Raw genomic sequence first — 24013 nt, forward strand, 5'->3', positions numbered from 1 at the left:
CAAGTCTACATCCTGACACAGCTATGATTGAAATGTCCTTCATGAAGCCAGAAGGAGTTGTTGAAGTAGAGTTAATGATTGAATTAATTATCGAAGTCACATACCGTACAATTAATTGTGTGGCTTTGCCTGAGTCTTTTTTTCCTCCATCTATGCGGAGAGAATGTCGAGAAACATTTTCTAATTAATTTATGTGTGATTATCAGGAGAGTTTCTTGAAGGTCTCCACTTTCAATTTATGAAAGGGTAGCAGTGGAGTTAGGGGAGGCTGGAAGAGATGGAGGCAAACACACACACACTCACTCACTTGCACACACATTCTCTCTTTCTCTCTCTCTCTCTCTCTTTGAAGGGGAGTTTTGGTGCAGCTCAGGGGTAGCAGTGAAGTCTTGATCAGATCTAACCCTTCTCCCCTGTCTGTGACCCTCCAGTCATACTGCTGCCCTCGGCCCTAACAATGTTTCTCTGTTTCACAGCTCTCTCTGTTGGTACAGTACAGCCTCCTGGAGACAGAGGCATGGGTATACTTAGAAATAAAGGGTTTTAAAATACTTATTTGCCTGTGCCCATAGGAGAACCCTTTTTGGTTCCAGGTAGAACCCTTTTGGCTTCCAAGTAGAACCCTCTGTGGAAAGGGTTCTACCTGGAACCAAAAAGGGTTCTGCAAAGGGTTATCCTATGGGGACAGCTGAATGACCATTTGTTTGGATCTAGATAGCACCTTTTAGAGTAGTAAATTTCACCAAGCCACTATTTATGATGACATGGTATTCTTTACATTACCTTGGGCTCCTTTTTTAGAGTGATAAAGTAGCCCATACTTAAAGCATAAGCACTGCATAAGAGAACGCTACAGTACTAGTCATGTATCTCTATATCAGGCTCTTATCACAAATAAACATATTCAACCACTGGGCTTCTGAACTCAAAATGAAGTTTTGCATGTGAATGTCAGCATTCTTCACATTTCTGTCTGTATTCCCAGGGGTATATTTTGTCAACAATGCCTTGCCAACTTGGGCTCACACATATTTTTCCCCATTTTGTTTTAAATTACTTGATCTTATTTAACATATTTGGATTTTGCATGTTCGGCATCTGCTCTTTCCTAGTGTATGTATTTTGCAGATAAAAGTTCAGCAGTGCAGTTAAGAGAAATTAGTTGGGTAAACAGTTGTAAATGTCAATGATAAAGTTCTGTTGAAGCTCATCTGATTAGCTTGGCGTCGCAGGTGTCTTATCTTTGCTGTGCAACAGAGTGTAAAATGGAAATTATTGCGTCCTGAGCATGAGAAATTTGTATTTTTTCAACTGAACCGATGCTAGACACAAGGGACTGTGTTAGACCATAACGTTTCTATATCCTGACTGGAGGAGTGGGTTCGCTTTCTTTCTCTCTATCTCTCTCTCACTCTCTTACAGACACTCATATATTGTGACTGTTAGCTCTGATGGTCTCTCCAAGCCTGCACCGTAGGGCTCCTGTGTACCGGTAGTGGCCCATCTCCTTTCCTCAGTTGTGAGGTGCAGAGCAGAGAGGGGGAGCCCCCATGCTGAGTGAGTAGGGGAGAAAGCTCAGGGATTTGTCATTCAGCAGAGGTTAAACCCCAGCTATTAGTGCGGGGTCGGAGTGCGGCCCTGATAAAGACTTCCTGTTGTACTGTGTCAAAAAATCAATGGCTTCGCAGCGATGTGCTAATTTGATATCAACAATAGCCTTTAAAAAAATCAATTAGTCCTGATAGAGGAGACGATGGTGTTGGGGAATAGGGGAGATCCTGCTACAGAGGGTTGTGTAACTATTTTTTACGCATTGAGATCCAGTCAGATGACTGAGTCCTTTTGAGCATGCTCGACTCCCATAGGATGGTGCAGATGATCATGCGTGTTGTTTTGCAAACGTGACGACCAGCACAACGCTAGGTTAGGTTGGCCTGTTGTAACGTTGATGTAAGGTTGGTGATGTCATTAATTGCCCAATACCTCAAAGTTCTTGTCCACCTGAACAATTTCATAGACAATGAACTACTGCACAAAGACAGGTGTGTCCAATAGTCTCATGATATGTTGAGAATGAATAGATAAGTGTAAGCTATGTATTTTACCAGGAAGTGCTACTGTATCTCTTTCTCATAACATTGTTTGGGTTATCAAGGCTGAGCTCCAGTGCCCCTACAGGACTGTACTGTAAACTACAGTTGTAGGTATTACGTTAACATGGTATAACTAACAACCCCTTTGAATGGTCCATGGTGGTGTTGGTTTACTCATAGGGACATATAAGGGGCAGAATCTCACTGTTCACTGCCGTCATGTCAATCTGACAGACTTGTAAAACTACTTTCAGGTGTCTGTTAGCACGTATGTCTTTTACATAGCTTGAATGGGATGTTTATGCTGCGAAAATTGGAATTTACCACATACGACTGGGAAAAATCCACTTGAACGGCCCTCAAACTGGTAATTCAAGTGGGAAACTTACTTATCATCCTGAGCTCCCACTTCTCCCACATGCTGACCTCTGACGTCAATTACAAAGTAAATGACCTCAATAACAGCAATTTCGGCAGTTAAATGCAACAACAAAACATTATTTATGAAAAAGCAATCTATTAATATGGGTTTTGAACACTATCATTTGTTTACAATCACGATAGCTGTACTTTTAGTTTATGGTTTATGCAGCTTCCTGGCCATTAGCCAATTGGCATTTCTCAATGAGGTCAAAGCACGTGAATGCATACAACTTGTATTTACGACTTCACAACTGGTAAATTCCCACCTCTTGCTTGGTTACGAACGCAGCGTTACCTGAAGGTTCCTTTGTTCCTCTTGAAGGATTCAGAGAGGAAGTGGATTTGCGTGAATCTGTTAAATTGCCCACGTGCCATGAGGTCACAATCCCTCAGGGTCTTTAAGAAAATAACACATCTAAACATGTGAAACGAATAGATTTTTTATACAAATGTATGGCCTCGCTTTTGCAGTATTCTCCCTCCAGTCCTCCCTCTTCCTCCTAAACTCCCTCTATCCCCCTCTGTCTACTCATCGGGTAATTGCATTAGTCATTTCATTAACGATAGGGTGATTGTTTTATTGTCTGCTGTTGTAAAACGGACAGGACGCCCCAGTGGCTGGTGAAGCAGCCATATTGATAAGGCTTTGTGTGGACACTGCCAGAGTGGAGCTCTATTGATAAGGCTGGCTGATAGGTCTGTGTGGACTGTGGTGCAGGATCCCTATTGATTAAGCCTGGTCCTGCCTGTGTTTTGTGGGCACTGTCTGTGGTCCGGGCCGTGGATATTCTTGAGGTCTGCTGTGTGGGGGTATAGAGATGGTTTAGAGGCGAGGAGAGGGGCCAGCATATCAAGCGGAGTGGCCAAGCGGCAGGGCAATGAACAGGGCTGTGGGGCTGTAGAGATGGTGTAGAGCCTCTACAGAGGGGCCAGTATCAGGCTGAGAGGCGAGCGCAGGGCATTGAGCAGTATTGATAAGAACCCCAGGTCATTATGGGGGTTTGTGGTGTGCGGTAGTGGTAATTAGCAGGGATTAGAACGGTAGGAGGCCCTGCGTAGTGTAGCACCGTGCTAACCTGTAGGGATTACCCATGTGCAGTGATTAAAATGGGCCTCATGATCACTCCTCCGTGGTAGGATGAAACTGATCTTGATTTTTAAGCCACCTGTTGGATGGTTTGCCCGGGCGGCTGACCGTGCATTGGCAACTTAGAGCTGGGACCTCCCATCCAGGTTACCTCCCTGTGGTACAGTTGGCAGAGAGGGGGGAACGGGGCAAGGCAGAACATGGAAGGAGGATGGAATATTTTTAGGTTCTAAACACTGACACTCAGTGTGGTCTCTGTATTTCTTCACAAAGATAAAATCCCAGCAGACAATTTCACAATTAGGTTAATGGGGGTGTTCATGCTGATAAGGCATCATGTGACCGAGGCCAGCCAATATCAGGGCAGCAGACTGGACATTGATGGAGTGTTGAGATTAGGTGGTCAGAGTGTGATCTGGCCAGGGGTGATGGGAGATAGGCCTGGACACTGGACTTCAGCCTCGCTGATGTGTACATGAGACATCAAACGTATGGGAACCACATGTTTGACTCCATTCCATGAATCCATTCCCCACATTACAATGAGTCCATCCTCCTATAGCTCCTTCCACCAGCCTCCACTTAGTAACACACTCATAAGCTTGATTTGTTCCAATCTCCTTCTCACTACTGCTCCTTCATTTTTTCCCCACCTTCCCGCTCCTCCACTCCTCCCTCTGTCTCTATCTCCCCCTCTCTCTCCTCCACTCCTCCCTCTATCTCCCCCTCTCTCTCCTCCACTCCTCCCTCTATCTCCCCCTCTCTCTCCTCCACTCCTCCCTCTCTCCATTCCTCCCCCTCTCTTTCTCCCACTCTTGGCTGTGGGAAAGCCATTTTTATCAGCGTCTGTCTGTTGTGCTCTGGTGGGGATAGATACAGAGAAGATAGATGAGTGTTTTGACATAGAGAGTGTTAGACAAACACTCTTATCAGCCCGGCACTTTAGCCCGACCCCCGAAAGAGAAGCTGAACCATGGAGGAGATCGGGGGGGGGGGGGGGGGGGACACACACAGAGCAACAGAATCAACATGGAGGGAGAGGGACAGCTGAACGTCGTGGTGGTAAACAGCAGGTTCCAATGGTACTGCACTGTAGAGCACCATGGCTATGGGGGCTGTGTCATAGGACAGCTTACTGTAGGTACTGGACTAAGTGAATTTCAAGATTTCTTTCCTAATCATTCCTTTTTGAGAGATGTGTTTTTGTTTAAGCTTTTGAGATCCTACCTTTGTGATCCTACTTTTGAGATTATGCTCTGTGGGATTGTAAGGGACATGAGTGTGATAGTGAATGGCTCTCCTCCTCAGTGGCCTGAGGCTCCCTCTGTCCAAGTCTCACACTAATGCCTTGACTCCCATGTCTTTTTCTCAGTTATCTCCTAAGAGGAAGTACAAAAGTTTCCTTGGTTTTGGCCAACTCCTGGCTCAGTCCACTCTGTGCTCAAGGCAACACCACACTCCCCCTAGTGTTGGAATCATCAGAGCTCTGGCCATGACATGACGCAGATTAGGGATGAGCAACTTTGATGGGACACAAAAAAATCTGTACTCATTATGAGGGGGCCGCAGTGCCTCGCAGGTCTGCGTACCCACATCCATACCCACACATGCAGTCAACTGATTTGTGCAATCAATCTATTTTTTGCAGTTAAACTACTTTACCCACTTAAAGGTTTTTCACGCTCAACAGTTTCCCGTGTGTATCAAGAATGGTCCACCATCCAAAGGACATGCAGCCAACTTGACACAACTTTGGTAATTCAGGCTGTTCTGAGGGTAAAGGGGGAGTGAACAATATTGTGAAATTGTAAAAATGCTGATAATTCCCTTTTAGTGTAAGAGCTGTTTGAAAAGATCTCGTGAAATTTCTGCCATTTTTGGTGGGATTGAGCTTAGTTAACAGACCAATAAGAATGAGTTCCAAACCTCTCAGCCAATAACAGCTAGTTTTCAGTTTTCTCCTCCCCACTCAGACCACTCATAAACGTCTGCATTGGACCTTTAACTACAAGCATTATACCAGTAGTCAGGGCCGGCAGTAACCCTTTGGGGGCCCTAAGCGAGATTTGTTTTGGACTCCCCACACCTCGCAGGCATAACATTATACTGGCCCCGGTCTTGATGGCAGATATATATTTTTTAAATGTAAAGTTAATTTCCTGCAATTGTACACATTTTGCTATAAGGCGTAGAGACATTTTCTGGGCGTTCGTAAACTCAAGAGTTTCACTCTCGGAGCGTTCAGAGCGCACACTGGACGCGCTCTGGCCGAGGAGTAGGATTGATTTGAGCGTTCTGTTCTAACAACAGCAGTCAAGCACCCAAGCTAGTTGGCTAACATTGGCTAGCTTGCTAGCTACTTCCAGACACAAATGAGAGAACAGCTCACTCTGACCATTTTACTCGCCCTAGCAGAGCTGGTTAGGCTGTTTTTATGTTATCCGAAACATTGGTGACTGCAACTGTGCTGCTGGCAACAATTTAATTACGCTTTTTTGCCAACGTTTACTGACACTGGCCATATTCAATGGGTGTTGAGCGTTTGTAAATGTCTCAGTTATTCTGCGCTCTACCAGCTACGTCTATCGACAGTTGCCGCAGTGAGATCATGAACATTCTATTGAACATTCTACTTGCTTAGGGGTGTCTTTTGTTTAGACATGTAGCTAGCTTGCTAAACAATGAACCATAATCCAAACTCATAACATTACTAGCCTGCGTAAATCTGCAGGTAGCTAACCAACCAGGTTCAATGTTAGCTAGCTAACATTAGGCTATAACTAGCAATGCAAATGGCTCTGAGATACGAATAATATTACTACACAGATCATATATGTAACGTTAGCTAGCGAACCAGCCAGCTAATATTAGCTAGCTAGCTAACAGTACACATTAACTTGAAATTAAAACAACATGTAATATCCGAAAATGTAGCTAGCTAGACTCTCTTACCCATATACATGGATGGACGCTTCACCCTCTCTGTCACGGATGCCATGGTTGCCCTTAGTTTGAAGATGTAATCCGGAGACAGGTGTTTTATACAACACAGCCTTCTGTGTGTTCTCTTTTTGACTATGTCTGCATATTTGCAATCAAACGCCAGAGTTTTCTCCATCTCCTTAGCTATCATACTCTAATTCCACCGTGCATTCCACTGATTTCAAAACTCGGTCCTCCAGAAAGTGGAGAGCAACACTTATGCAGTTCTACTACGTGATATCTTTCAAAAAAGCCTAATTAGAAAGGATTACCTACACATACTGACCAGCTCATATTATAGACAGATTGCATGCTACATGGCAGACCAATCCAAACTCATCTCTCGGCATGTCCAGCCCACTCATTATCTCAGCCAATCATGGCTTGCGGGAAGGTTGCTGTCTTTTACGTGGTTAAAACAACTAGGCTCATTTCATATTTTTAGTTGTATTTACAGATACATACAAGTTTGTTATTAAGGCACATGAAAGTTCACATGTTCCAGAAGGCATTTCTGCCAAAAAACGCATTTTGATAAAAAAAAAATAAAGTTTACATTCAAATGGCTCTCCTGTGAAGTAGTGACGCGTGACATACGCCTAGATTTCTGAAACAAGTCACATATGATATCTGAGAGTGACTAACAAAATGAATGGGGGCTCTCTGGAAGTCAGGGTCCCTGGACACTTGCCCTGCATACTCGGTCGGTATTTGGCCGTGATTACTTAAGTTTAGATAGCTGGCTAGACTAACTTACCAATTAAAAAATGGTTAGCTGCCCATGGCTAATTGAACGACTGTTAGTAACTGATATAACAATAGAAAACTGCTGATGCACAATGGAATTTCGAAATTGCACCTTGTGTATTCTACTATTATAACTCTCAACAGTAAATTGAGACTCGACTGAGTTGGTTTTGTATGGCTTTGTATCTTGTTTGCTTGTGGAACCTGGGTGACTTAGTCGCTCTCTCTTCTCTTTCTTCTCTCATTCTCTCTGTAGATGACCTGGAGCTAAGTGTCGATACTGCTGACCCCAAGGTTCTGGCCCGCAGAGTCCTCACCACTGACACACTATGGGGACCATACGCTGGGATCGTCCAATCAGAAGAGGCTAGAGATGACCAGGTGCCAGAGGTGAGGGTTCAAAGTGCATGGAGGTAGAGGTTAAAGGTCAAGGGTCGGGAAGGAGGTTGGTCAATGGATCAGTAAATAAATAAAATGCCTTATCAACCATAGATCGGTCAGTGTGTGTGCATGATTCTATTACCACATTAACAATCACTATGTAGTTTTGTGTGCTTCAATGAGCAGTATTTCTGGAGTTTGACTATGGGTCTGAAAAGCTAGCATAAATTTGTTCAACAGCTGAGTCAGTCACTGAAATCATCTTTGACTGAAACAATGTTGTTAACTAACCAGCTACCTACTTAGTGCTGCACACACAATGTTTAATCTTTCAACAAAAGCTAGCATGCTACTGTAGCTTGTAGTGCTAATGCTTAACTTATTAGGAGTTTTCATGAAGCAGCTGTTCTTCTGCCACTGTCACGATTGTTATATAAATAATCGGACCAAGGCACAGCGTGAGTAGAGTTCCACATATTTATTACAGTGAAACTTCAAAAACAACAAAGAATTAACGAACGTCCAGTACGTAGCGCACATAGGCACTAAACAAAAAAATATCCCACAACGCAGGTGGGAAAAGAGACACACTAAGTATGATCCCCAATTTGAGGCAACGATATTCAGCTGCCTCCAATTGGGAACCATACTCACACACCAACATAGAACTAAAATAACTAGAAACCCCCCCCTAGTCACGCTCTGACCTATTACACCATAGAGAACCCAGAGGGCTCTCAGCCACAAGTCATTGCAGTAGCCTGAGTCAGCTGCTGTATTCAGCTGACTCAACAATTACGATCGTGGAGAAACATGCTGATCTACGGTGTGATTTCTGAAAACAGCCAGTTCCTCTTAATTGTGGGGCTGCATGTCTACAGCTTCAGGGTAATTTAAACAGGCTAAGCAAGCTTTTATGTCAGTGAAGGAAGGGCTAGCTATAAGGGCTTTAAGCGAGACCCAGATGCAGATGGTTAGAGTCCAAGATGTTTATTAAAAATCCCAAAATGGTTGTGGACAGACAAAAGGTCAAAACCAGTTCCAGAGGTACAGAATGGCAGACAGGCTCGAGGTCAGTGCAGACAGGAATGGAGTCCAGAAAAACAGGCAAAGGTCAAAACTGGGAGGACTAGTAAAAGAGATTTAGAAAAGTAGGCGCTGGTTGACTTGAACATACAAGACGAACTGGCACAGAGAAACAGGAAACACAGGGATAAATACACAAGGGAAAATAAGCGACACCTGGAGGGGCTGAAGACAATCACAAGGACAGGTGAAACAGATCAGGGCGTGACAGTACCCCCCCCCCCTCTAGGGACGTCCGACCTGGGCGCATACCTGGCTGCCCGGGGTGTCGGCGGTGAAAATCAGCGATGAGGGTCGGGTCCAGGATGTCTTTAGCCGGAACCCAGCACCTCTCCTCCGGGCCATAACCCCCCCAGTTAACCAGGTACTGGAAACCCCTGCCCCGTGGTCGAACCCTCAGGAGGCGTCTCACCTTAGAAAGGCCAAAACCTAGGAAGAAACCTAGAGAGGAACCAGGCTATGAGGGGTGGCTAGTCCTCTTCTGGCTGTGCCGGGTGGAGATTATAACAGAACATGACCAAGATGTTCAAATGTTCATAAATGACCAGCATGGTCAAATAATAATAATCATAGTAGTTGTCGAGGGTGCAGCAAGTCAGCACCTCAGGAGTAAATGTCAGTTGGCTTTTCATAGCCGATCATTAAGAGTATCTCTACCGCTCCTGTTTTACATAGAATTAAAGATACAATTGTTCTTAATGTAACCGCTGTGTCAGATTTCAAAAAGCTTTACGGCAAAACACAATATTCAATAATCTGAAAACAGCGTTCAGCCACAAAAGCAAGCCATACAGTTACCCGCCAAATTGTGCAGTCAACAAAACTCATAAAAAGCATTATAAATCTTCACTTACCTTTGCTGATCTTCGTCGGAATGCACTCCCAGGACTCCCACTTCCACAAGAAATGTTTGTTTTGCTCGATAATGTCCATCATTTATGTCCAAATAGCTATTTTTGGTAGCGTGTTTGGTAAACAAATCCAACGTCAGGAAGCGCGTTCACTAAAAGCTGACGAAATGTCCAAAAGTTCCGTAACAGTCAGTAGAAACATGTCAAACGATGTATTGAATCAATCTTTAGAATGTTTTTAACATAAATCTTGAATAACGTTCCAACCGGAGAATTACATTGACTTCAGATGAGCGATGGAACAGAGCTCCCTCTCATGTGAACGCGCATGGTCAAAGCATGGTCAGGTTATGGCAGACCTGACTAATTCCCCTCTCATTCGGCCCCCTTTCACAGTAATCAAATCAAATCAAATGTATTTATATAGCCCTTCTTACATCAGCTGATATCTCCAAGTGCTGTACAGAAACCCAGCCTAAAACCCCAAACAGCAAGCAATGCAGGTGTAGAAGCACGGTGGCTAGGAAAAACTCCCTAGAAAGGCCAAAACCTAGGAAGAAACCTAGAGAGGAACCAGGCTATGAGGGGTGGCCAGTCCTCTTCTGGCTGTGCCGGGTGGAGATTATAACAGAACATGGCCAAGATGTTCAAATGTTCATAAATGACCAGCATGGTCAAATAATAATAATCATAGTAGTTGTCGAGGGTGCATCAAGTCAGCACCTCAGGAGTAAATGTCAGTTGGCTTTTCGTAGCCGATCATTAAGAGTATCTCTACCGCTCCTGCGGTATCTAGAGAGTTGAAAACAGCAGGTCTGGGACAGGTAGCACGTCCGGTGAACAGGTCAGGTTTCCATAGCCGCAGGCAGAACAGTTGAAACTGGAGCAGCAGCACGGCCAGGTGGACTGGGGACAGCAAGGAGTCATCATGCCAGGTAGTCCTGAGGCATGGTCCTAGGGCTCAGGTCCTCCAAGAGAGAGAAAGAAAGAGAGAAAGAGAGAATTAGAGAGAGCATACTTAAATTCACACAGGACACCGTATAAGACAGGAGAAGTACTCCAGATATAACAAACTGACCCTAGCCCCCCGACACATAAACTAATGCAGCATAAATACTGGAGGCTGAGACAGGAGGGGTGAGGAGACACTGTGGCCCCATCTGATGATACCCCCGGACAGGGCCAAACAGGAAGGATATAACCCCACCCACTTTGCCAAAGCACAGCCCCCACACCACTAGAGGGATATCTTCAACCACCAACTTACCATCCTGAGACAAGGCCGAGTATAGTCCACAAAGATCTCCGCCACGGCACAACCCAAGGGGGGGCGCCAACCCAGACAGGAAGATCACGTCAGTGACTCAACCCACTCAAGTGACGCACCCCTCCTAGGGACGGCATGAAAGAGCACCAGTAAGCCAGTGACTCAGCCCCTGTAATAGGGTTAGAGGCAGAGAATCCCAGTGGAGAAAGGGGAACCGGCCAGGCAGAGACAGCAAGGGTGGTTCGTTGCTCCAGAGCCTTTCCGTTCACCTTCACACTCCTGGGCCAGACTACACTCAATCATATGACCCACTGAAGAGATGAGTCTTCAGTAAAGACTTAAAAGTTGAGACCGAGTCTGCGTCTCTCACATGGGTAGGCAGACCATTCCATAAAAATTGAGATCTATAGGAGAAAGCCCTGCCTCCAGCTGTTTGCTTAGAAATTCTAGGGACAATTAGGAGGCCTGCGTCTTGTGACCGTAGCGTACGTGTAGGTATGTACGGCAGGACCAAATCGGAAAGATAGGTAGGAGCAAGCCCATGTAATGCTTTGTAGGTTAGCAGTAAAACCTTGAAATCAGCTCTTGCCTTAACAGGAAGCCAGTGTAGGGAGACTAGCACTGGCGTAATATGATCAAATTTTTGGGTTCTAGTCAGGATTCTAGCAGCCGTATTTAGCACTAACTGAAGTTTATTTAGTGCTTTATCCGGGTAGCCGGAAAGTAGAGCATTGCAGTAGTCTAACCTAGAACTAACAAAAGCATGGATAAATTTTTCTGCTTCATTTTTGGACAGAAAGTTTCTGATTTTTGCAATGTTACGTAGATGGAAAAAAGCTGTCCTTGAAACAGTCTTGATATGTTCGTCAAAAGAGAGATCAGGTTCCAGAGTAACGCCGAGGTCCTTCACAGTTTTATTTGAGACGACTTTACAAAGAAATGTCCGAATGAAAACAATTAACAACCCAAATAGCACAGTAACAGTAATCCAAATGCCATCTATACTTATATACACCAGATTAATTTACAGTTCACAAGATATATTAAGAATGATATGTACAGCAGTATATGTTTTATTTATTTATTTAACATGTACAGTGCATTCAGAAAGTATTCAGACCCCTTGACTTGTTCCAAATTTTGTTACAGCCTTATTCTAAAATGTATTCATATTTTTTTCTCATCAATCTACACACAATACCCCATAATGACATAGCAAAAAAAGGTTTTTAGACATTTTTGCTAATTTATTAAAATGAAAAATGGAAATATTTGACATAAGTATTCAGACCCTTTACAGTACTTTGATGAAGCACCGTTGGCAGCGATTACAGCCTCGAGTCTTATTGGGTATGACGCTATGAGCTTGGCTCACCTGTATTTGGGGAGTTTCTCCCATTCTTCTCTGCAGATCTTCTCAAGCTCTGTCAGGTTGGATGGGGAACGTTGCTGCACAGCTATTTTCAGGTCTTTCCAGAGATGTTCGATCGGGTTCAAGTTTGGGATCTGGCTGGGCCACTTAAGGACATTCAGAGACTTGTCCCAAAGCCACTCCTCCATTGTCTTGGCTGTGTGCCTAGGGTCGTTGTCCTGTTGGAAGGTGAATCTTCGCCCCAGTCTTAGGTCCTGAGTGCTCTGGAGCAGGTTTTCATTAAGGATCTCTCTGTACTTTGCTCTGTTCATCTTTGCCTCGATCCTGCCTCGATCCTGTCTCCCAGTCCCTGCCGCTGAAAAACATCCCCACATCATGATGCTGCCACCACCATGCTTCACCGTAGGAATGGTGCCAGGTTTCCTTCAGATGTGACGCTTGGCATTCAGGCCAATCTTGGTTTCATCAGACCAGAGAATCTTGTTTCTTATGGTCTGAGAGTCTTTAGGTGCCTTTTGGCAGACTCCAAACGGGCTGTCGTGCATTTTACGAAGGAGTGGCTTCCCTATGTCCACTCTACCATAAAGGCCTGATTTGTGGAGTGCTGCAGGGATGGTTGTCCTTCTGGAAGGTTCTCTTATCTCCACAGAGGAACTCTGGAGCTCTGTCAGAGTGAGTATCGGGTTCTTGGTCATCTCCCTGACCAAGGCCCTTCTCCCCCGATTGCTCAGTTTGGCCGGGTGACCAGCTCTAGGAAGAGTCTTGGTGGTTCCAAACTTCTTCCATTTAAGTATGATGGAGGCGCTGTGTTCTTTGGGACCTTCAATGCTGCAGAAATGCTGGTACCCTCCTCCAGAGCTGTGCCTCGACACAATGCTGTCTTGGAGCTCTACGGACAATTCCTTCAAACTCATGCTTTGGTTTTTGCTCTTACATGCACTGTCAGCTGTGAGAACTTATATAGACAGGTTTGTGCCTTTCCAAATCATGTCCAATCAATTGAATTTACCACAGGTGGACCAATCAAGTTGTAGAAACATCTCAAGGATGATCAATAGAAACAGGATGCACCTGAGATCAATTTCGAGTCTCATAGCAAAGGGTCTGAATACTTTGTAAATACGGTGTTTCTGTTTTTAAATTAGCAAAAAATTATAAAAAACTGTTTTTGTTTTGTCGTTGTGGGGTATCGTGTGTAGATTGCTGAGTTTTTTTTTGTATCCATTTTAGAATAAAGCTGTAACGTAACAAAATGTGGAAAACGTCAAGGGGTCTTTCCGAAAACACTGTACATGTTATTCATTCATTTCATCCAAACTGCTTGCGCGCGTCAATGAGAAAATAAAACGTTGTTCTATTTTTTACGCTTGACATGCTGCAAGTCCCGCCTCTCCCATCTCCTCATTGGTTTTTAGGAGCATATACCCACGTGGGTGATTGAAAGATGAATTGAGATCCACATTCCAGTTCAGTTGGTGGTGGTAATGCACCTTAAAGTTGGTTGCCAACCGCCATATAAATCCCACAGAAGAAGACGGAGAGTTGTTTTTATTTATTTAAGTAGGCAAGTCAGTTAAGAACAAATTCTTATTTTCAATAACAGCCTAGGAACAGTGGGTTAACTGCCTTGTTCAGGGTCAGAATGACAGATTTTTCCTTGTCAGCTTGGGGATTTGATCTTGCAACTTTTCGTTTACGCGTCCAACGCTCTAACCACTAGGCTACCTGCCGCCCCAGATTACTAGTAACTAACTATGTTTCCTCTTTTATATGTGGATACATTTTCGGAGTAGAGAACACACGATTTTGTGTGACTCAAAAGGGGTCAACATTTTACCAAGATCCAGAAGGACCTTGTGCATTTCAGGTAAAATAACAACCCAATAATTATATCCCAGGACAAATTAGCTAGCAACAGCAGACTAGCTAGCTAAATGTCCATGACTGTTGTCCCCAAACTAATACACTGTGGTCGAAGAATAAAACGTTTCAGAGACAAATAGTGTGTATTTTTCTGTGTTTCTGTTTTTCTTTCATCTTTGTCTTCTTCCCCCCAACTGAATGGAGAAAAGCAACACGTCACCTTGTTGATTTAACTCTCTCTCCCTGGGGTTATTCAGTTGCCCAGTGCTGCCAATATCAGCATGTTAGTTTTGATTTTAATCCAAAAAATACAACAACTTGCTTAGCAAACAGCTAAATGTTTGTTTTTGAATATTAATGTTATCTCCAACAACCAATGAGCATCTCCGTTGTAAATCCAGCGCATATTGAATGTTGAGATTGCCGACAGGCCAGTCTCTTTGGTCGTCACTAGTTACCAAAGTGACAAAATCAGAAGGGCCGCTACTCGAGCTATCAGATGAGGGAGTGTCATGTATGCCAGCTTAGGGTTCGCAGGCAACGACCAATCAGATGTGGGGAAGCGTGATGACCGGCCTGCAGGGGCAGACGAGAGACATGCATTTATTTTATCTAGCCTAGTGATCCATCAATGATTTGGTTAATTATTAGCTATAATAAAACCAACCATTCTAAATGCAACATGATAATCAGATATCTTATTCAAACTCAGCTTTCAAGCTTAGTATGATATTTGCCCTTTCTCATAGGCTAGTTTGTCTTAACCCAAAATATGTTTACTCCAAAGCTGCATTGTTTTTAAAATGGCATGTAGACAAACAAATGGACACATCTAGATTTAAAACGCACAGTTTCACAGAAATGTTCACAGAAATGTCTATTTTTGAAATTTGCTGATTTTTGGCTGATTTTAGAAGAACACTTCTGAACACTTCTCTTCTCACTGCATGTCTCACTTCTTTATTTGGCACTTACTATAGTAATTTATTTATTTAACTTAATATATTGAGATGAGAAAACATTTGAATTGGAATTGGGCTGCCTGAGTAAACACAGCCTTAGACTTTGACCAACAGGAGTAGGTTGATATACTTTTTCATATTTAACTTAAAATCAGGAAAGCAGATAACGTGGGTGATGTTTATTATAGCCTTGCAGTCCACCTTTTTGGTATTTTGTACCAGTTTACATCTCTTTACAAAGGCATGGTTTTCAAATATGGATGATGGTGTCACGTTCCTGACCTGTTTTCTGTTAGTTTTTGTATGTGTTAGTTGGTCAGGACGTGAGTTTGGGTGGGCAGTCTATGTTTTGTGTTTCTATGTTGGTTAATGGGTACCTGATATGGTTCTCAATTAGAGGCAGGTGGTTTTCATCTCCTCTGATTGAGAATCATATTAAGGTAGGTGTTGTCACATTGTTTGTCGTGGGTGGTTGTCTTCCGTGTCTGTGCACCACACGGGACTGTTTCGGTTGTTCGTTCGTTTGATGTAGTCTGTTCCTGTTCGTGAGTTCTTTGTGTAGTTATGTAAGTTCCATGTTCAGGTCTGTCTACGTCGTTTTGTTATTTTGTAATTTTCCAAGTGTTTTTCGTGTTCGTGTTCGTCTTTAAATAAATTTCAATATGTCATCACACCTCGCTGCATTTTGGTCGAAGAGGAGGAGGAGAACCGTTACAGATGGCAATATTTTAAATAATAATAATAATTGATTGGACTTATATGGCATTTTTCTAGACACTCAAAGCTCTTTACAGTAAAAGAGGAAAATCACCACCCTAACCCCACTTACATACTCTTGCAAAAAATGGCGTGTGATCTTTAGTGACCACAGAGTTGTGACACCTGTTTAAAGTCACATCTTCTTAAATTTTTATTGAAGAACATTCCATTGTTAGTACTTCAACATTATTAATAGGAAATTGTTGCAAAAGTGTATGGTATAAATTACAGTGATCTATCTTTGAACTTACTACCTTCTTGTTCATTTCAGCAACACATTTATATTTGGCTATTGTTTGTCCGTCTTTCCCCTGGTGGCATTCATATGTCTTTGTGCCCACAACTTCAAAGGGAGCACCATTGAATGGAGGACTTTTAATCTCCCAGCTGAGTTTTTTTTACTGCCAAAGGTTGTGCATCTGTTGAAGGTCAAGAATATGATATATTACTATTAGGATGAAAGTGTTACGTCTGTTGTTAGGAGACCAAGGTGCAGCTTGGTAGGCGTACATTATACTTTTATTTTTAATGACACCAAAAAACAACAAAATACGAAACAAACGTAAAGCTATATGCAGTGCAGAAAGCAACTACACACAAACAAGATCCCACAACTGAAAGTGGGGAAAAAGGGCTGCCTAAGTATGATCCCCAATCAGAGACAACGATAGACAGCTGCCTCTGATTGGGAACCATATCCGGCCAACAAAGAAATAGACAAACTAGAATGCCCACCCAAATCACACCCTGACCTAACCAAATAGAGAAATAAAAAGGCTCTAAGGTCAGGGCGTGACAGAAATGCTTCTAGGGAAACTAACAACGTTGCTCTATCAAATAGAATAACTCCTCTGTGCTTGGAATGGAATTCCTTATGCTAATTTGCTAGCTCAATTTAGATGAGAGTAGCAACAGTTAGCTACTGTACAAGTTACCTAAAAAAGAAAAGACAACTTACACTTTTGGCCAAAACTTTTGTCCTTTCTCAATGTTATACGTGCCTTAGGCGTGCTGCAAGGAGGCATGAGGACTGCAGATGCAATAAATTGCAATGTCTGTACTGTGAGACGCGCTACAGGGAGACAGGATGGACAGCTGATCGTCCTCGCAGTGGCAGACCACGTGTAACAGCACCTGCACAGGATCTGTACAGCCGAACTTCACACCTGCGGGACAGGTACAGGATGGCAACAACAACTGCCCGAGTTACACCAGGAATGCACAATCCCTCCATCAGTGCTCAGACTGTCCACAATAGGCTGAGAGAGGCTGGACTGAGGGCTTGTAGGCCAGTTGTAAGGCAGGTCCTCACCAGACATCACCGGCAACAACATCGCCTATGGGCACAAACCCACCGTCGCTGGACCAGACAGGACTGGCAAAAAGTGCTCTTCACTGACGAGTTGTGGTTTTGTCTCACCAGGGGTGATGGTCAGATTTGCGTTTATCGTCGAAGGAATGAGCGTTACACTGAGCCCTGTACTCTGGAGTGGGATCGATTTGGAGGTGGAGGGTCCATCATGGCCTGGGTCAGTGTGTCACAGCATCATTGGACTGAGCTTGTTGTCATTGCAGGCAATCTCAACGCTGTGCTTTACAGGGAAGACATCCTCCTCCCTCATGTGGTACCTTTCCTGCAGGCTCATCCTGACATTACCCTAAAGCATGACAATGCCACCAGCCATACTGCTCGTTCTGTGCGTAATTTTCTGCAAGACAGGAATGTCAGTGTTCTGCCATGGCCAGTTAAGAGCCCGGATCTCAATCCCATTGAGTACGTCTGGGACCTGTTGGATCGGAGGGTGAGGGCTAGGCCCATTCCCCCCAGAAATGTCCGGGAACTTGCAGGTGCCATGGTGGAGAGTACGGTAACATCTCACAGCAAGAATTGGCAAATCTGGTGCAGTCCATGAGGAGGAGATGCACTGTAGTACTTAATGCAGCTGGTGGCCACACCAGATACTGACTGTTACTTTTGATTTTGAGCCCCCCTTTGTTCAGCGACAACATTATTCCATTTCTGTTAGTCACATGTCTGTGGAACTTTTTAAGTTTATGTCTCAATTGTTGAATCTTGTTATGTTCATACAAATATTTACACATGTTAAGTTTGCTGAAAATGAACGCAGTTGACAGTGAGAGGACGAGAGTTTATATGGCAGTCGGGAGGAAGCAAGATCAGGTGGGACCATTCTAGCCAATGAGAGGGCAGTATTGTGTGTGAACAATAGGCACAACTCCGATATAAAGTGTTTTTTCTCAAAGTTGGTGGGATATCACGTGTCCTACATATCAGTACACTCATAACAACCAAAGCGCTATGAAAATTATAATTGATCAAATAAGCCACACTTAGCAAATAAGCCATTCAATGTTTTGTTAACCAAATTCGACACTCATTGACCTCCATATAAAAATTCCTCGCTTGGTGAGGGTAAAAAAACGCCACCTGCTGTAGAAGACAGTTATCCCTCTCGCTTCGCCTCTTCCTGTCTAATGTGACGCACAAATTTCAGTTAATTACTATAGCTCCCGCCTTGGGCCAATCATTGTAATTTTGTAAATGACGGATCTCTATGGCAAGATGCATCATTCACTCAAGTTTCGTCAAAATTGGGCCAGTGCTGTCTGAGATATCGCTTGTCACTATCATACAAACGGATCGGCGGTTGGAGACCTATCCACAGTCCCGTATGTACTCCTCAAAGGGTTAATACATATAGGAAGACATTACTATCACTATTGCTATGTTATTATACCTGAATTACCATTCATGTTTCTCAGAGGGACTGCTCCTCTCTCCGCTCCCGCCTTGTCTCATCCTCATGTATCCATGAGCCTGAATTACGCACTGGTCCTGCAGCTTTTCCTTTCCTCTCCCAGCTGCAGTCCAGCCAGCCCGCCCCTCTCCTTTCTTCTCCCTAGACGTCCCCTTGTCTTTTATCTCTGCATGGCGCCATCCTCCAGGACAACAAACGCCAATGATTGATTTCTGGTTGATAGGCTCTCATTTCTAAGATTTAGTTTATTATCTGAATTGCTGAGTCCAAACACACCCATCACGTATATCTGTCACTTCCTCCCTTGCCCTGCTCATCTCTTTCTCATTTTCTCTATTCTATTACTACGTTCAAGAAGACTACAGCTCCATGGAGTTTTTCGATGATTCTCGGCTTTGACCATCTCTTTTGAGTTCTCACCCTCTGTCTCACCTCCCTCACCCCTGCTATCTGTGAGTTTAAGGAGTGAGGAGACAGACCCTCAGTATCAGGAGGAGATAGTGGGTTTAATCTCACATTCCTCCTGTGTCTCCCACTGTCACTTCACTCTCCTCCTCCCACAGTTCCCCGACAGGCCGCCAACTCAGGATTCAGTAGGGGTGAGGGTTACCCTCAGTACAGTAGATCCACCGCCACGCAGCCTTTCATCTCTATATCTGCTCGTCCACGATTGTTTTCTGCTGAGTTCTCTTCTCTCCCTCTATATGTGTAGTAAAGGTACAATTAATCTGGCTGTGCCTGATTGTTGCCATATACTGTGTGAAGATTCAACATTGACAACCTGAACAAAATTCAAAATACCCAATTTACACAGCTAACGTTTGGTTTCCTTTGCTGTCATTGAAATATATGTGTTACCAACCAATCTGCTTGGTTAGCCATGTATGAAACATTGTGTGTAAGGAATTAAACGGGTTACCAATTTCAGCCTCAATATGATGTTTCTTTAACTTCTTATGGCTGCAATCCCATTAACGGGATGATATGACAACAGCCAGTGAAAGTGCACGGCGCCAAATTCAAACAACAGAAATCTCATAATTAAAATTCCTCAAACATACATGTATCTTATACCATTTTATTATTTGATTTCAAATAGGCTTTTCAGCGAAAGCACCACAAACGATTACGTTAGGTCACCACCAACTCACAGAAAAATTCAGCAATTTTTCCAGCCAAAGAGAGGAGTCAAAAAAGCACAAATAGAGATAAAATGAATCACTAACCTTTGATGATCTTCATCAGATGACACTCATAGTACTTCATGTTACACAATACATATATGTCTTGTTCGATTAAGTTCATATTTATATCCAAAAATCCGTTTACATTGGCGCTATGTTCAGAAATGCCTCCAGAAATTGCAGAGAGCCGCGTCAAATAACAGAAATACTCATCATAAACTTTGATGAAAGATAAATGTTTTACATAGAATTAAAGATACAATTGTTCTTAATGTAACCGCTGTGTCAGATTTCAAAAAGCTTTACGGCAAAACACAATATTCAATAATCTGAAAACAGCGTTCAGCCACAAAAGCAAGCCATACAGTTACCCGCCAAATTGTGCAGTCAACAAAACTCATAAAAAGCATTATAAATCTTCACTTACCTTTGCTGATCTTCGTCGGAATGCACTCCCAGGACTCCCACTTCCACAAGAAATGTTTGTTTTGCTCGATAATGTCCATCATTTATGTCCAAATAGCTATTTTTGGTAGCGTGTTTGGTAAACAAATCCAACGTCAGGAAGCGCGTTCACTAAAAGCTGACGAAATGTCCAAAAGTTCCATAACAGTCAGTAGAAACATGTCAAACGATGTATTGAATCAATCTTTAGAATGTTTTTAACATAAATCTTGAATAACGTTCCAACCGGAGAATTACATTGACTTCAGATGAGCGATGGAACAGAGCTCCCTCTCATGTGAACGCGCATGGTCAAAGCATGGTCAGGTTATGGCAGACCTGACTAATTCCCCTCTCATTCGGCCCCCTTTCACAGTAATCAAATCAAATCAAATGTATTTATATAGCCCTTCTTACATCAGCTGATATCTCCAAGTGCTGTACAGAAACCCAGCCTAAAACCCCAAACAGCAAGCAATGCAGGTGTAGAAGCACGGTGGCTAGGAAAAACTCCCTAGAAAGGCCAAAACCTAGGAAGAAACCTAGAGAGGAACCAGGCTATGAGGGGTGGCCAGTCCTCTTCTGGCTGTGCCGGGTGGAGATTATAACAGAACATGGCCAAGATGTTCAAATGTTCATAAATGACCAGCATGATCAAATAATAATAATCATAGTAGTTGTCGAGGGTGCATCAAGTCAGCACCTCAGGAGTAAATGTCAGTTGGCTTTTCGTAGCCGATCATTAAGAGTATCTCTACCGCTCCTGCGGTATCTAGAGAGTTGAAAACAGCAGGTCTGGGACAGGTAGCACGTCCGGTGAACAGGTCAGGGTTCCATAGCCGCAGGCAGAACAGTTGAAACTGGAGCAGCAGCATGGCCAGGTGGACTGGGGACAGCAAGGAGTCATCATGCCAGGTAGTCCTGAGGCATGGTCCTAGGGCTCAGGTCCTCTGAGAGAGAGAAAGAAAGAGAGAATTAGAGAGAGCATACTTAAATTCACACAGGACACCGGATAAGACAGGAGAAGTACTCCAGATATAACAAACTGACTCTAGCCCCCCGACACATAAACTAATGCAGCATAAATACTGGAGGCTGAGACAGGAGGGGTCAGGAGACACTGTGGCCCCATCCGATGATACCCCCGGACAGGGCCAAACAGGAAGGATACAGTGAGGGAAAAAATTATTTGATCCCCTGCTGATTTTGTACGTTTGCTCACTGACAAAGAAATGATCAGTCTATAATTTTAATGGTAGGTTTATTTGAACAGTGAGAGACAGAATAACAACAAAAAAATCCAGAAAAACACATGTCAAAAAAGTTATCAATTGATTTGCATTTTAATGAGGGACGCCCTGTCTGGGCGCCAACCCAGACAGGAAGATCACGTCAGTGACTCAACCCACTCAAGTAACGCACCCCTCCTAGGGACGGCATGAAAGAGCACCAGTAAGCCAGTGACTCAGCCCCTGTAATAGGGTTAGAGGCAGAGAATCCCAGTGGAGAGAGGGCAACCGGCCAGGCAGAGACAGCAAGGGCGGTTCGTTGCTCCAGAGCCTTTCCTTTCACCTTCACACTCCTGGGCCAGACTACACTCAATCATATGACCCACTGAAGAGATGAGTCTTCAGTAAAGATTTAAAGGTTGAGACCGAGTCTGCGTCTCTCACATGGGTAGGCAGACCATTCCATAAAAATTGAGCTCTATAGGAGAAAGCCCTGCCTCCAGCTGTTTGCTTAGAAATTCTTGGGACAATTAGGAGGCCTAAGTCTTGTGACCACTGAAGAGATGAGTCTTCAGTAAAGATTTAAAGGTTGAGACCGAGTCTGCGTCTCTCACATGGGTAGGCAGACCATTCCATAAAAATTGAGCTCTATAGGAGAAAGCCCTGCCTCCAGCTGTTTGCTTAGAAATTCTTGGGACAATTAGGAGGCCTAAGTCTTGTGACCATACGTGTAGGTATGTACGGCAGGACCAAATCGGAATGATAGGTAGGAGCAATCCCATGTAATGCTTTGTAGGTTAGCAGTAAAACCTTGAAATCAGCCCTTGCCTTAACAGGAAGCCAGTGTAGGGAGGCCAGCACTGGAGTAATATGATCAAACTTTTTGGGTTCTAGTCAGGATTCTAGCAGCCGTATTTAGCACTAACTGAAGTTTATTTAGTGCTTTATCCGGGTAGCCGGAAAGTAGAGCATTGCAGTAGTCTAACCTAGAAGTAACAAAAGCATAGATACATTTTTCTGCTTCATTTTTGGACAGAAAGTTTCTGATTTTTGCAATGTTACATAGATGGAAAAAAGCTGTCATTGAAACAGTCTTGATATGTTCGTCAAAGAGAGATCAGGGTCCAGAGTAACGTCGATGTCCTTCACAGTTTTATTTGAGATGACTTTACAACCATCAAGATTAATTGTCAGATTCAACAGAAGATCTCTTTTTTTCTTGGGACCTAGATCATACATCTCTGTTTTGTCCGAGTTTAAAAGTAGAACGTTTTCAGCCATCCACTTCCTTATGTCTGAAACACAGGCTTCTAGCGAAGGCAATTTTGGGGCTTCACCATGTTTCATTGAAATGTACAGCTGTATGTCATCCGCATAGCAGTGAAAGTTAACATTATGTTTTCGAATGACATCCCCAAGAGGTAAAATATATAGTGAAAACAATAGTGGTCCTAAAACGGAACCTTGAGGAACACCGAAATGTGCAGTTGATTTGTCAGAGGACAAACCATTCACAGAGACAAACTGATATCTTTCCGACAAATAAGATCTAAACCAGGCCAGAACTTGTCCGTGTAGACCAATTTGGGTTTCCAATCTCTCCAAAAGAATGTGGTGATCGATGGTATCAAAGGCAGCACTAAGGTCTAGGGGAACGAGGACAGATCCAGAGCCTCTTTCTGACGCCATTAAAAGGTAATTTACCACCTTCACAAGTGCAGTCTCAGTGCTATGATGGGGTCTAAAACCAGACTGAAGCATTTCGTATACATTGTTTGTCTTCAGGAAGGCAGTGAGTTGCTGCGCAACAGCTTCTTCAATTTCTTTTGAGAGGAATGGAAGATTCGATATAGGCCGATAGTTTTTTATATTTTCTGGGTCAAGGTTTGGCTTTTTCAAGAGAGGCTTTATTACTGCCACTTTTAGTGAGTTTGGTACACATCCGGTGGATAGAGAGCCGTTTATTATGTTCAACATAGGAGGGCCAAGCACAGGAAGCAGCTCATTCAGTAGTTTAGTTGGAATAGGGTCCAGTATGCAGCTTGAAGGTTTAGAGGCCATGATTATTTTCATCATTGTGTCAAGAGATACAGTACTAAAACACTTGAGTGTCTCTCTTGATCCTAGGTCCTGGCAGAGTTGTGCAGACTCAGGACAGCTGAGCTTTGGAGGAACACGCAGATTTAAAGAGGAGTCCGTAATTTGCTTTCTAATGATCATGATCTTTTCCTCAAAGAAGTTCATGAATGTATTACTGCTGAAGTGAAAGCCATCCTCACCTGGGGAATGCTGCTTTTTAGTTAGCTTTGCGACAGTATCAAAAAGATACTTTTTGATAAAATTTTCCTCAATTAAGTTGGAGAAATAGGATGATCGAGCAGCAGTGAGGGCTCTTCGATACTGCACGGTACTGTCTTTCCAAGCTAGTCGGAAGACTTCCAGTTTGGTGTGGCGCCATTTCCGTTCCAATTTTCTGGAAGCTTGCTTCAGAGCTCGGGTATTT

At 43.5% G+C, this 24013-nt stretch overlaps 1 protein-coding gene across 3 annotated transcripts in view; it reads left to right on the top strand.

Annotated features, from left to right (window-relative positions):
* Positions 1–24013, top strand: part of zfpm1 (zinc finger protein, FOG family member 1) — a 101220-nt gene that overhangs the window by 59896 nt on the left and 17311 nt on the right. For all 3 annotated transcript variants that reach the window (XM_071343161.1, XM_071343162.1, XM_071343163.1), the window contains one exon: positions 7589–7722. In XM_071343161.1, the coding sequence (XP_071199262.1) occupies positions 7589–7722 (134 nt within the window). The remainder of the gene's footprint in view (positions 1–7588; positions 7723–24013) is intronic.

The sequence above is a fragment of the Salvelinus alpinus genome, chromosome 15, assembly GCF_045679555.1.
Source record: "Salvelinus alpinus chromosome 15, SLU_Salpinus.1, whole genome shotgun sequence".
Classification (NCBI taxonomy): Eukaryota; Metazoa; Chordata; class Actinopteri; order Salmoniformes; family Salmonidae; genus Salvelinus; species Salvelinus alpinus.